This window comes from Choloepus didactylus, chromosome 10, assembly GCF_015220235.1.
Source record: "Choloepus didactylus isolate mChoDid1 chromosome 10, mChoDid1.pri, whole genome shotgun sequence".
Lineage (NCBI taxonomy): Eukaryota > Metazoa > Chordata > Mammalia > Pilosa > Megalonychidae > Choloepus > Choloepus didactylus.
In genome coordinates, this window is record NC_051316.1 from 127,488,632 (window position 1) to 127,500,652 (window position 12,021).

General features: G+C 53.1%; 1 protein-coding gene across 3 annotated transcripts in view; it reads right to left on the minus strand.

Annotated features, from left to right (window-relative positions):
* The window catches only part of TMOD1 (tropomodulin 1), a 72,964-nt gene that overhangs the window by 31,268 nt on the left and 29,675 nt on the right, over positions 1 to 12,021 (minus strand). For all 3 annotated transcript variants that reach the window (XM_037850955.1, XM_037850954.1, XM_037850956.1), the window contains exons 3-4: positions 7,456 to 7,612; positions 4,352 to 4,471 (exon numbers count right to left, since the gene is read on the minus strand). In XM_037850955.1, the coding sequence (XP_037706883.1) occupies positions 4,352 to 4,471; positions 7,456 to 7,612 (277 nt within the window). The remainder of the gene's footprint in view (positions 1 to 4,351; positions 4,472 to 7,455; positions 7,613 to 12,021) is intronic.

Below are 12,021 nucleotides of genomic sequence, written 5' to 3' on the forward strand. Positions count from 1 at the left end.
TCTATCCTGTTGAGTTCCACGACGAGCACTCAGGCCAGGTGTTGCTGACATCCCACTTTCCCAGCAAGGTCAAGAGGACACCCGGGGAGGACACTCCTGGCTTCTGAGCTTTCCCACCCTCCGCACGCTAGGTCACTAACGCACCAGAAATTCCTCTTGACTTCAGAGTTCTAAGGCCGACAGCGTATATTCCAGGAGGTAATATTTGTCATTCACAGGCCCAAGAAGAAATAAAACCATTTCACAGCTCAGAGGAGATTATGGTTCCACGAAGGCAGGAGTGAGTGACGGAAGAGAACAGCCCGGCACCACTGCCTGCTGCTTCATTCTCTGCAGATACCGGCAAGGCTGGATTTAGTGCTGGGGAACTTGATTTAAAAAAAAGAAAAAAAAAAGGTCCAGATCTTCCCCCAAACTCAAAAAGGGCTATTTTTGAGCTCTGAAAAAGAACATCGAGTTCTTTTGCCTGTCTCTGCTTTGGCAGGGTTCACGTGGTTTGAAATTCCACTTAGGATGGGGAGAGATAAGACACACATGCCCGGCTGCTCCAGCTGCCAACTGCTCAGGCTGGCTTTGGGCAGGAGGTGCTTTTCCAACATCTTAGGGACAGGTGGGAGGGGCCAGCTCCCTCCCAGCACTGGCGGGCAGGTGACTGGCTCCTGGATAAGCCGTGTCCCGACCCTGGTACAGGTGCCTAGCGCCACCTGGCTAGGACCACCTGGGACAGCCAGAGGAGCTCAGGGTGCCAGGTGCCCACCTTGGGGGTGGCCTGAGGGTTGCCCCTTCTGAAGGGGAAACGCCTAGGTCTCCACGCCTTTCCAGGGCTCCTGCCCCACCTGACAGGCCTTTAAAGGTGAGCCAGGATCACCTCCTGAGTGAGGACGGCAGGCACGGAGAACTCCAAGCGCTTGCTGCAGACGCCCAGGGGCCTCGAGTCTAAGGGCCAAGGTCACCAACCAAGCATCGCCCACATTTTATGTTGGAATCTACACGCTTCTGCTGTGTCCTCCCATCACAGCCTGGGCCCCCCAAAGCCAGGGCCTGGGTCGGACCCATCCTATGGTACCCAGTGGGAGTTCAGTAATGCCTGATGAATCTACGAGCGAATGAACGAACGAGTGAAAGAAGGATGCACAAGCAAGAAAACAAATGGACAAACGAGAGCTCCCCAGCCTCATCCCTGCGCCCACACCTGCTCCCAGGTGTCCACCTGCCTGTTCCTACCATTGCCAAAATCAAGGCCGCCCCACTGCACCTGCGAAGCAAGGGCTCCGAGGGGGACCCTCCTCCCTGGTGCCGAGCCTTTGCACCTGCTGTTCTCCACCTGGGGCGCTCCCCAGCCCCCCAGCTTCCTCAGGCTCACCCCTGCCCACCCTCCTTTAGATTCAGCTTCACTAGGGCAACTCTCCTCTCCCCCAGTCCCCCCATCTAAACCAAGCCCCCACTTACACCCTGCACCTCTTCTGTCACGACACTTGCTCTCTGGTCATCTTGCATTTGTCTGATTGTCCATTTGGCTCTGTGAGGGCCACTCCTTGCCATTCCCTCCTCCGTGGCTCCACCAGAGCCCGGCACGTGGGAGGAAAGCTCTTGGTCAAGGGCCACTGACCGTGAGAATGGGTGAACACACAAAGGCTATGTCCATGGGGACGCCTGGGGGTCGGCTCACGCCCCCCGGAGCTGACCCAGCTAACTGAGCCCCTCTCCCCACTCTGCTTTCTCCATCGAGTCCCCCACATCCACGGCTTCTGTGTGGAAGGTGCCAGCGCCAGCCACTGCCTCTTCTGCATGTGGATGCTCTCCTGGCAGCCCCGTCCCAGACGCAGCCCCAAGCCTCCACCCAGCCTGGGGCCTGGCTCCCATGTCCCCTCACCCCGGGAACCCCTCCGCCGCTCGTTCCTGACCCCTGCCTTCAGCGGGCCTCTCCCCAAGCTCCTCTAGTCCCAGCTTTCACCTCCTTGGATTGACATTTTGAGCCTTTCCTAATATGGCCCCACAGCCCCTCCAGCTCACAGCCCTGCGCCGTCACTGATGCTGCACTCTTGGTCACTCTTCCCCACCGTGGAGGGCTCCTTTCAGGTTACACTGGGTGGCGGTGCACATGGGCCTTAGACAAAGCTGCCTGGGTTCACACCCCTGGGGCAAGGTATATGACCTCACCGTGCCCAGCTCCCCATCCATAAAATGGGACAACAGCAAAACCCACCTGCACAGGGCTGCTGTGGGCCACAATGGAAACGGCTATTAAAACAACTCACACCAGGCCGGGGCACTAGGCCCCCCTCCCCGAGTCCCTGCTGCCTTCTGAATGTCCGCTGGGAAATGCCAGTGGTCAAGGGGAGCCTGGCTACCGGCGCGGCCTCTCTGGACACGGGAAGGGTGTGGTGTCATGAACAGACAACAGGAATTGGGCACACCAACAAAAATAAGGAAGAAAAATAGTTTTGAGAAAGCGAGACGGAAAACCCAGCACAATCTTGCAGTCCTAGTTTGGCTCAGGAGCGGGTGGGAGCTGGCGCAGCTGATGGAGGAGTCACCCGAGAATCCCTGGGAGCTGCCCGATGAGGCAGGTGACGTCATGGAGGAAAAGTCCAGATGAAAACAACTGCGGGGTGAGCTGGGGCACAGACGCTGGACGAAGATGCCCCCCACCTACCAGCTGCACAGATTCCCGGAGGCAGGGGACCTCTGTCCCGTCCAGGAAAGGGCTCGGTTGAGTTTCGGGCCTGACGGAGGGTCACTGTGACTCACCGTGTGTGGCTTCTGACCAAGCAAACCCTTCACAGCAAAGCAAACCAGTTCCCGAGTTAAGGGTCATGTTTCCGTGGAGGGTGGGGGGGTGGGGGAGGGGATACTCCCAGCTTTGGTGCTTCGTGCTGAAAATGAAAACTCTCCTTTCTCGGCCCTGACGCCCTGCTGGGCAGCAGCTTGTCCTATGTCCTTCCAGAATGTTCTGCCTCCTAAGGGTTGTCTAGATACCCCCCACTCACTTCTTGGGTCCCCGCAACCTGGCTTTGGCTGCCACCAACCAGGGTCAGCCCTCTAGCCCCCCGTGACCCTACTTGCAGCCGAGCAACCCTCCCCTCTGTGAACCCAGTCACGAGTCACGCTCAACACCCACGAGAAGCCGATGGATGAGACAAGTCAGAAGGCAGCTGCGGCCGAGTCTCCTCCAGCCCCATGTACCTGGGAGACCCCTGGCCAGCCCTGAACTCATTTGGGCTCCTTCTCTCCTGTACTGGGCCTGCCCCTGTCGCCCAGGCCTGTGGTTGCCAGCCCACCTGTGGCCCACTGCCCCATTTCCATGAGTCGCCTCCCCAAGGCTCGTCCCCTGGCCTAGCACTGCCCTCTCAGGCCCAGACCCTACCTGCCTGCCGTGCCCTTTCCCTGCATCTTCAACCCCAGCAAGGACCCTGTGCAGAACTCCAGACCTTCACGTACAACAAACGGTCCCCACAACCCCACAGGCCCTAGACGCAGCAGGTACCCCCCATCCCGCCCCTCCCCTGCCCGCCCTCACCCCTAGCGCCAACCTGGTCTGGAGCAGGGACCCGGGCACCTTCCTGGACTCGTCCCTCCACCTCACCCTCAGTCAGCAAGTCCTCATCGTCCCCCCTCTCCTCTCCCTTCCCACCTGCCCTCCCCATCTGGCCCCTGCCATCCCCTGGGTGATGGTTTGCAGCCCCCAGGTCTGCAGAATAAAAAGACCTCCGCCCACTACAACAGGGAGCACGGTCTGGTGGGAGCATTCGTGGCGCTGGACCCTCAGTGGGGTTGCAGAGAAGGGCAGGCGGGACATGTCCTGGGGTTTTAAGAGTTGTTTGTGAAGATTGTTCAGGAACACACGTGAAGATGGAGGGGCCACACCGAAACGAGATGCTGGGGTGACCTCCTCTCAGTCCAGCCGTCTGAGCTGGCCTCGGCAACATGCGAGGTTGCAAAATCAGGTGACGTGGCTCCAGCCCTCTGTGAGCCGCCCAAACTGGAGGTGCCAGGGGCCCCTGCTTGTCCCACTCTCTTCTCTCTTCCCAGGTGACTTGGGCAGGATTTGGTGCAAGTGGCTACCAAAGAGCCCATCTGGGGTATCTCCTCCCCAGGACACCTCCACACCCCCTGGGACGGGGCCTCACGGCAACAATGGGTGGTTCCCAGGTGGGTTGGGGTGGGAGGGTTTGGGTGGTTTTATCTCTATTATTCTCATTTTGGTTTTTGATAATGGACTTCTATTTTGACTCTCTGGGTTCCCTGTACTCCTTGTTAGAAATAGAGAGAGTGTAATCATAAGATGCTCCGTGACTATGCAGTAGATGCCCTTGTGGAGGTCGCGGGAAGCTTCTGGAACGCGTCTTACCGGCGATGTCACAGAGCTCTGCAGCAGAGGCGTTTGCCAAAGCCTCCTCCAGCTCCGGCTCCAGTGTCACAGTTTCCAACACAGGATCCACTGGCTTCTGCTTGGGGACCCAGATTTTTCCTGCAAACACATGGGGGCCTGTCACAGGGCATGCAGCTGCCACGAGGCAGCCTTGGGGGGCCCCCAGTGACACCCCAACATCCCAGAGCCCTTATGGATCTCTCGATGCTGAGACTCTCTGAGTCACCTTGCTCTGGGGAGTGAGCGTCAAACGTCCCCAAAGAACACAAGTCGGGGATCTCCAACAAAGTCCCCTTCACGTTGGAAAAGAATAATGTTACAACTTGGTAAAAGCAGACTACTCCCTATGGAAAACATCAGACGTAATTTTAAACAACCTGCAAGTAGGATAAGATACAGAAAGAAAAATTTAATAGAATGCCAGGGTCTGGGATGCCCTCATGAGAAAAACTGAGAAACATTTCTAAACAAAATAACTAAAATTCACTTTGATTATTACAAGGCCATGGGGAGCAAAAGTGTGTCCTTGCCTTGTGGGACATCATATTTTAAAGTGTCAGATTCATAACTGAACGGGAGAGCAAGGATTCACGTTCAAGGATGCTCACTGCCGTGTGCACGAATGGGGGATGCTGAAGAAATCAGCGTGCGTCCACGTCACGGAGGGCCAGCAGGTACTATGGAGGACGGAGAAGAACTTGTTCAGAAGGGAAATGCCCAAGAAAAAAGGTTGTGTAGAAAGGCAAGTCACAAAATAGCATGAACAATTTAACTCCATTCAAGGAAAATTACATGTCTCTATTTTTTCATGAAACGGGTCTTCATTGAGGGCTTCCTATGTGCCAGGTGCCGCCCAGGGCCGGGTGGACAGTGGAGAACAAGACCATCACAGAGCTGACGATTTAGTGGGTGGTGATGACGATGAGCAAGCTCATAAAGCTATCAGATGGTCTGAAGTGTTATGGAGGAAGTCAAAGCAAGCAAGGGGTGCCAGGTGGGGCGGCTGCGAGGATGCCTTTGACCTGATGGAGGTGAGCCGGGCAGCTCCCTGGGGAGAGCGGGGCGGGGAGATGGGCAGTGAGTGCAAAGGCCCTGAGGCCTGCGAGGAGAGGGTTGCGGTTCAGGTGGAGTTGGGGCAGGGGAGAGGAGGTCAGAGGGAAAGTGGGGGGCACTTGGCATAGGGCCCTGGAAGGAACTGTGGGGACTTCAGCTTTGACCTGGGGATGGAGGCTCCCAGCAGAGGAGTGACATGCTGTGACGTGGGCATAAAAAGGCTCATTCTTACAGTGGGACAGGTAAAGGTTACTTGGACCATGGCGATAGCAGTAGAGGTCGGGAGGGAGCGGGAAGTGCAGAGAGAAACATCCAGAAGGATGTTCACTAAAATGGGATCGGTGTTTATTTCTCAGTGGAGGGAACTCCTTTGTGGTTTAAATTGTTTATAGCAAAGACTTATTAACTATAGGCGCAGGACACACAATGAAGTCATTGGGGGAAAAATGTATCATAACCCCTACCTTAATATCAGATTCCAGGGACCTGGAAAAGGGCAAAATATACAAGGAAAACAAAGTGCCTAATAATAAGATCAACTATGAAAATGATACAACTAAGGTGAATATTTAATAAATATATAAGACCTGGGCTTTATTATGCCCCTACAGCAGATAACTCCAGCGAGGGCAGTGCCTCTAAGACACTAGCAGTGGGGACCCAGACTTCTTCCCTTCCTCCATCTTAGTAGTTGGAATGCAGATGTGATGACTGGAGCTTCAGCAGCCAGATGGACCATGAGGACAAAAACATATTGCAGGGGTGGCAGAATGAAGAACTGCAAAGGGCCTCAATTGCTGATGCCAAGGAAGGTGTCCTACCAGCTTTGGAATGCCTAACCCTGCAGCTCTTCTAAGTGAAAGATTAAACTTCCATTTGATTCAACCTCTGTTATTTTATTTTTCCCAGCACAGGCAGCCAAATCTAATTCTAATGAAAATATCCTACATGGAGCTTTATTCTGACCCCATCACCCCCGCAGTGAATGAGAATCCCTCTCACTCCAAGTTCCCCAGGATTCTGCCCTAGGTCGTGGCTCTTTCCATGTCCTGCTGGGTCTCGTGGTGACTGAGTACCATTTCCCTCTGCCCAAGCCAGCAAAAGCTCAGCCTGGGGAGGGACAGAATGAACAAGGCTGGTGGTAGGATTTTCATCATCCCTGTTTTAGGGAGGAGGAAATGGAGGTACAGCAAGTTTAAAAGTTTATTTGCACTCACACAGCTGGTAAGTGGAAGTGCCAGGAGAGGCACCTGAGTAGCTCGAGCCCCAGGCTGTGCATCTAACCACTAAACCACTCAAAGGGACAACAGGGCCGGCCATGGGGCCGGGCAGCGGGGCCTGCACTCCAGGCAGAGGGATGCGTGCAAAGGTCTGTGGTGGGACAGAGCTTGGTGGGTCTGGGAGCCAGAGGCAGCCTTGGGGCAGCAGTGCAGCAAGCGAGGGTGAGCGTGATGCAAGGGGATGCAGCAGGACGTGGGGTGCCATGGGAAGTCCCAGAAGGGCAGACAGTCAGGGAGGGCCTCTCTGTCCCCTGGGGAGCCAGCCAGGTAGCCGTGCCTTCAGCTGGGGCGGAGAGTCTCAGATGGACAGAAGAAGGAAGAGATGCTGCAGTTGGCAGAGAGGAACTTAGAGAAAGAGGAGGGATAGGGTGGAGATGGGTAAGGTAGCTCTTGTCCCTGGTTTGCAGGACAAAGTCCTCGTTTAGGCCTGCTGTTCCGAGATCACTGTAACAGCTTCCTCTTTCACTCTCCAAGGTGTCTAGTGTGCAAGAAGAACAACCAGGGCACCCTAGTTAAGGGTGCAAGTTTTGCTGGTCTGGGTGAATATGACTCTCTTAAGCAATCTCCCTTCGATGTGCATCGTTCACTGATGCTTTGGGAGTTGGATTTGTGTTTTTGGCCAGACGGTGAGGAGCGCAGGAGCCCAAGGAGGCCCGGTCACGCGCGGCCCAACACAGGGCCTGGCATACAGTCGGCACTCAACGAACGGATGGGGAGCGACAAGCTCATAAGAGTGACAGCGTCCGATACCTCGTTTCTCCCCCGTGTAGGGGACCAGGTCTTCTCGGTCCTTAAACTCCTTGGCTTCTTTTTCCAAGTGATCCAAGAGCTCCTCTCTCTTAAAGGGGCCCGTGGGCGCCTTGGTGGTCTGGTCCTTCTGCCTCAGGCCTGCAGGCAGCAATGCATTCTACATGGAGGCCGTGGGGACGGGGGAGAGAGAGAAAGAGAGAGAGAGAGAGGGAAAGAGAGAGCAGTCAGCTGCTGAAGATTTGCACTTCTCTCAAACCCCCCACTGACCAGCAGGAACCTCAGAGCTCGTGGAATCAGCCCAAGCCCCCATTCTACAAAGTATGTGAAACCCAGAGAGGGCAGGGACTCGCCCGAGCTCACACAGCGGCTGGGCGCAGAGCTGGCTGGGCCCAGGGCTCCTAGTCCTGCGGCATTTCCCTGTGAGCGCAGAGGGGCTCAGGGGGCATCTGTGGAATGACAGGTACAAGGAGGCAGATGTCTGGATGCAGGAAGACGTTCGCAGCCCTGTGTGAAGGGGTCGGAGCGGGGAGAAGCCAAGGAGTCTGAGTTAGGGCCCTGGAGGCAGAATCAGGCAGGAAGGAAGCCAAAACCTAAGCAGGAGAAAGTCAGCGGGACTGCGAGGGGGCGGGCTCAGACTGGCCCGGGCGCCCTCCTGACAGGCCCGAGCTCCTGCCATGCAGCTTGTTAAATATTTTGAACGTCACCCCTGGAGATGGGTCTCTCCAGGAAGACAGCATCAGCCAATCCTTACGTTCTCTTCCTCAAACAGGGGCAGGCTTCTGGTGCGGGCTTCCTAATTAGGGTGGATTTGAATCCCATGGGCTTCACTTTAACTCAGCACCCCCCACCCCCGGCACCCCTAGATTCAAAGAGGTTTGCAGCTGCAGATCGTTTATAGCTTACGGACTTTCTAGTGCACCCACCACCTCTGACCTTGACCTTAAGGGGGAACCACAGCCCAGAGCAAACAAAGACCTGCTCAAGGACTTCAGGGGCAGATCTAGAACAAAACCCAGGGCGCTTCTTCAGATCTGGAGGTATGGGGGAGGGGGGGGCACAAGTCACAGTCTTCATCTGTGATCACTGTGACACGGAAGATGGGTATTGGCAGAGCCTCCTCTAACTCCTCGCTGCTCCCCCAAAGAGTCCTTCCATTGCACCATCGAAATGCACAACCCCTGTCACTCACACACACTACAAATCCTTCCAGAAAAGCCCCTCTGAAGGGGGAAGGCATCAGGAATGAGGAGCTGGCCTGCACCTGACACCTGGAAGGCTGCAGCTGGGGGCACGTGCTACCATTTAACTGTAGTATACACTTTTTATTTTTTTTACAAGATTTTTCCCACTGTTAAGACCCCCGTGGGGTTCCAGTGGGAGTGGTGGCTGCAGGATCAGGAGACCATGCTGAGACCCCCACCCCTGGGAAGGCCAGAGGCCCAGCACAGAGCGCGGAACATAACAGGGGCTCGGGGAGCAGGCCTGGAATTGCTTACGCATTTGGGAGTTGGAGTGTGTCGGGAGGGGACGGCCAGTAGCTGGAAAACCAAGACTCAACTGATTTCAGGGTGAGCGTCGGGAAGCTAAGTGATGCCACAGCCACCCTGGTCCTCCCAAGCAGCCGTTCTGGGGGGCTCTCCACTGTGATTCATGGGGCAAGCCCCCCTTCCCAGGCAAGTCCAAGGCCGGGTGGGATTCCCAGCAGCTTGCCGCACCTCCGGTCCCTCTTCCTGCGTGGGCCATTCACCCGGGGGCCGGAGCCTGGGGATGACCCGAGCACCCTGCAAACGTCCTGCCGGAGCACCGGGCACAAAGGATCCAGCTCGCTGCGCTGGGTCTGCACCGACGCATGGGCCCAAGTCAGGACGCCACCAGCCATACGGCCTTGGGCAAGTGGCCTGGCCTCATGTGCCTTGGTTTCCCCAGCTGTAAACTGTGAAGGACAATGCCCCCCCACAGAGTGAGTTAGAGGATACAGGAGGAGTGCATAGCCCAGTGCCCCATGCAGCAGGCCCTAAAAAAGGATCATGTCTTCTCACAGCGGTTGTTGTCTTATTACCAGATAAAATATATTTCAACAGGACACTGCTTGTCCAAATGTGTAGATTTAAAGGGGATGTATTAGCCACATGTACCTCATATTAAAAAAAAAAAACCCAAACACACAAATATGAAGTGAATTAAGCACTGGCTGCCAGTGCTTATGTTTTCCCAGTGATCCCCATATTTGATTCAACAAGAAGGGTTTTTATGGCAGTGAGATGCCAGGGCACGTCTTGGACCCTAAAAGGCTTGGCCTGGCAGTGGGAGAAATCCCTGGGGACGGTGCTGAAGGGAAGAGGGGTTGCGGGCACTCGTCTCTCTTTGAACCTATCCGATCAGGGCCCCTGGTTTAGCTAAAGCAGCGTTTCTTAACCTCGGCACAATCGACAAATCAAGATAATTCTTGGATGCGGGCACTGTCCTGGGCGTTGTAGGACATCCAGAAGCATCCTGGCCTCTACCCATGGGCTACCACGGCAACTTCCAGTTGTGACAACCAAAACTGTCTCCCCCCCCGGGGGGGTAAAGTCATCCCCCAAATGGGAACGAAGACATTAAACTAAGGCCCGCACAATTGTAATAGGAGAATAAAGAAGTTTTTAATGTATTTCAAAAATATTACTTACATGACATGCTAAAACATGATTTTGTTTATTTAAAACTTTATTGAAAGCAGTTGATTTTTAAAAAACAATGTCAAAAGCTTTTCTTAACTATTTTAGCTTATCAGATTTTAAAAGTAAATATTTAGAATATCAGCCTCGTTAGGAGTTACAGCTTATTTTCTTTCCATTAAATGGAATGTTTACTAAAATACCACATGATTTTCAATCAAAAGCAAAGACAATTGCATACTAAAAAAAAAAACTTGGTTATTTATTTTAACTTATTTTCAAAAGCAGCATATGACCTCACACCGCATACAAAATCAACTCAAAATGGATCAAAGACCTAAAGTGAGAGCTAAAACTATAAAACTCCTAGAAGAAAACATAGGTATAAATTTTTGTGGCCTTGAGAATGCAATGTGTTTTTAGATATGACATCCAAAGCACAGAGAACCAGAGGAAAAAACACATAAATTGGAGTTCTTCAAAATTAAAACCTTTTGTTTATCAAAGGACAATATCAAGAAAGTTAAAAGACAACCCACAGATTGGAGAAAAATGTGCAAATCATACACAGCTGATCGCAGTTCAGTATTTGTGAATCTGCCCTGTTGGCTAAAAATGGTCCCAGCGCTTTTGCGGTCAGGGGCGGGTGTCTGCGGACACGCACATGCATCGAGCGGAGTTAAAAAACAATTCCCAGCCCAGGGAGAGCAAGGCTAGCTCGATCTCTGCTAATTGAGTGTTTACGGGGACTTTACAGAATATAATAACATGGGAATTAGTGGTATCTGACAAGAGACTTGTATCTAGAACGTACAAAAACTCGGATAACTCATTGGGAAGACAACCCAATTAAAAAAAAAATGGGCAAAGGATCTGAATCAACACTTCTCCAAGAAGGTACACAAATGGTCAATGGGCACATGAAAAGATGCTCGACATCTCTACTCGCTAGGGAAATCAGAACCACAATGAGATGCCCGCTGACACCCACTGGGGTGGCTCTGATCAAAAGGAAGATAACAAGTGTTGGTGAAGATGTAGAGAAACTGGAACCCACCCACCTTGCTGGTGAGAATTCAAAATGGCAGCAGCCACTGCAGAAAACACTTTGGTGGTTCCTCAAAAAGTTAAACATAGAGTTACCCTATGACCCAGCAGTTCAACACCTAGGTACACAGCCAAGAGAAACGGAAACGCATCCAACCAAAAACATGTACACAAATGTTCACAGCACCATTCCCCATAACAGCCCAAAGGCGGAGCCCACCCAAAGGTCCAGCAATTGACGAATGGACAAGTAAGCTGTGGTCTATCCATACAACAGAGTATTATTTGGCCACTTTTATGAAGGAAATACTGACACATGCCACAGTGTGGAGGAACTCTGAAGACATCATCATGCTGAATGAAAGAAGCCAGCCACCGAAAGCCACATATTGTCTGATTCCATGTATTTGAAATGCCCGGACTAGGGAAAATCCAGAGGTTCGTGGTGGCCAGGGGCTTAGCGGAAGGAGATGGGGAGCAACAGCTAATGGGTACTGGGTTTCTTTTAGGGGTGGGGATGAAAACATTCTAAAATCGACAGTGGTGTTGGCTGCACAACTCTATGAATATATTAAAAACCACCAGATCGCACACTTTAAATGGGTGAATTTTATGATTTGTGCATTATGTCTTCATAAAGCTGTTATCTAGTGGAAAATGATAAAAATGGCTAATGTAATAACTAAACTAAGTGGCCATGGGCTGCTAAGGATAGACACCTCTTTGTATGCACAGGCCAGCGGCCGACGAGGAGGCTGAGACCGACGTGAGTTCAGATGGGGCTCAGGATGTCAACTAGCCACGCAGGTATGAAATGGGTGAAGAAATACTGCACTGGATCTCTCCTGGCTACCAGAACTGC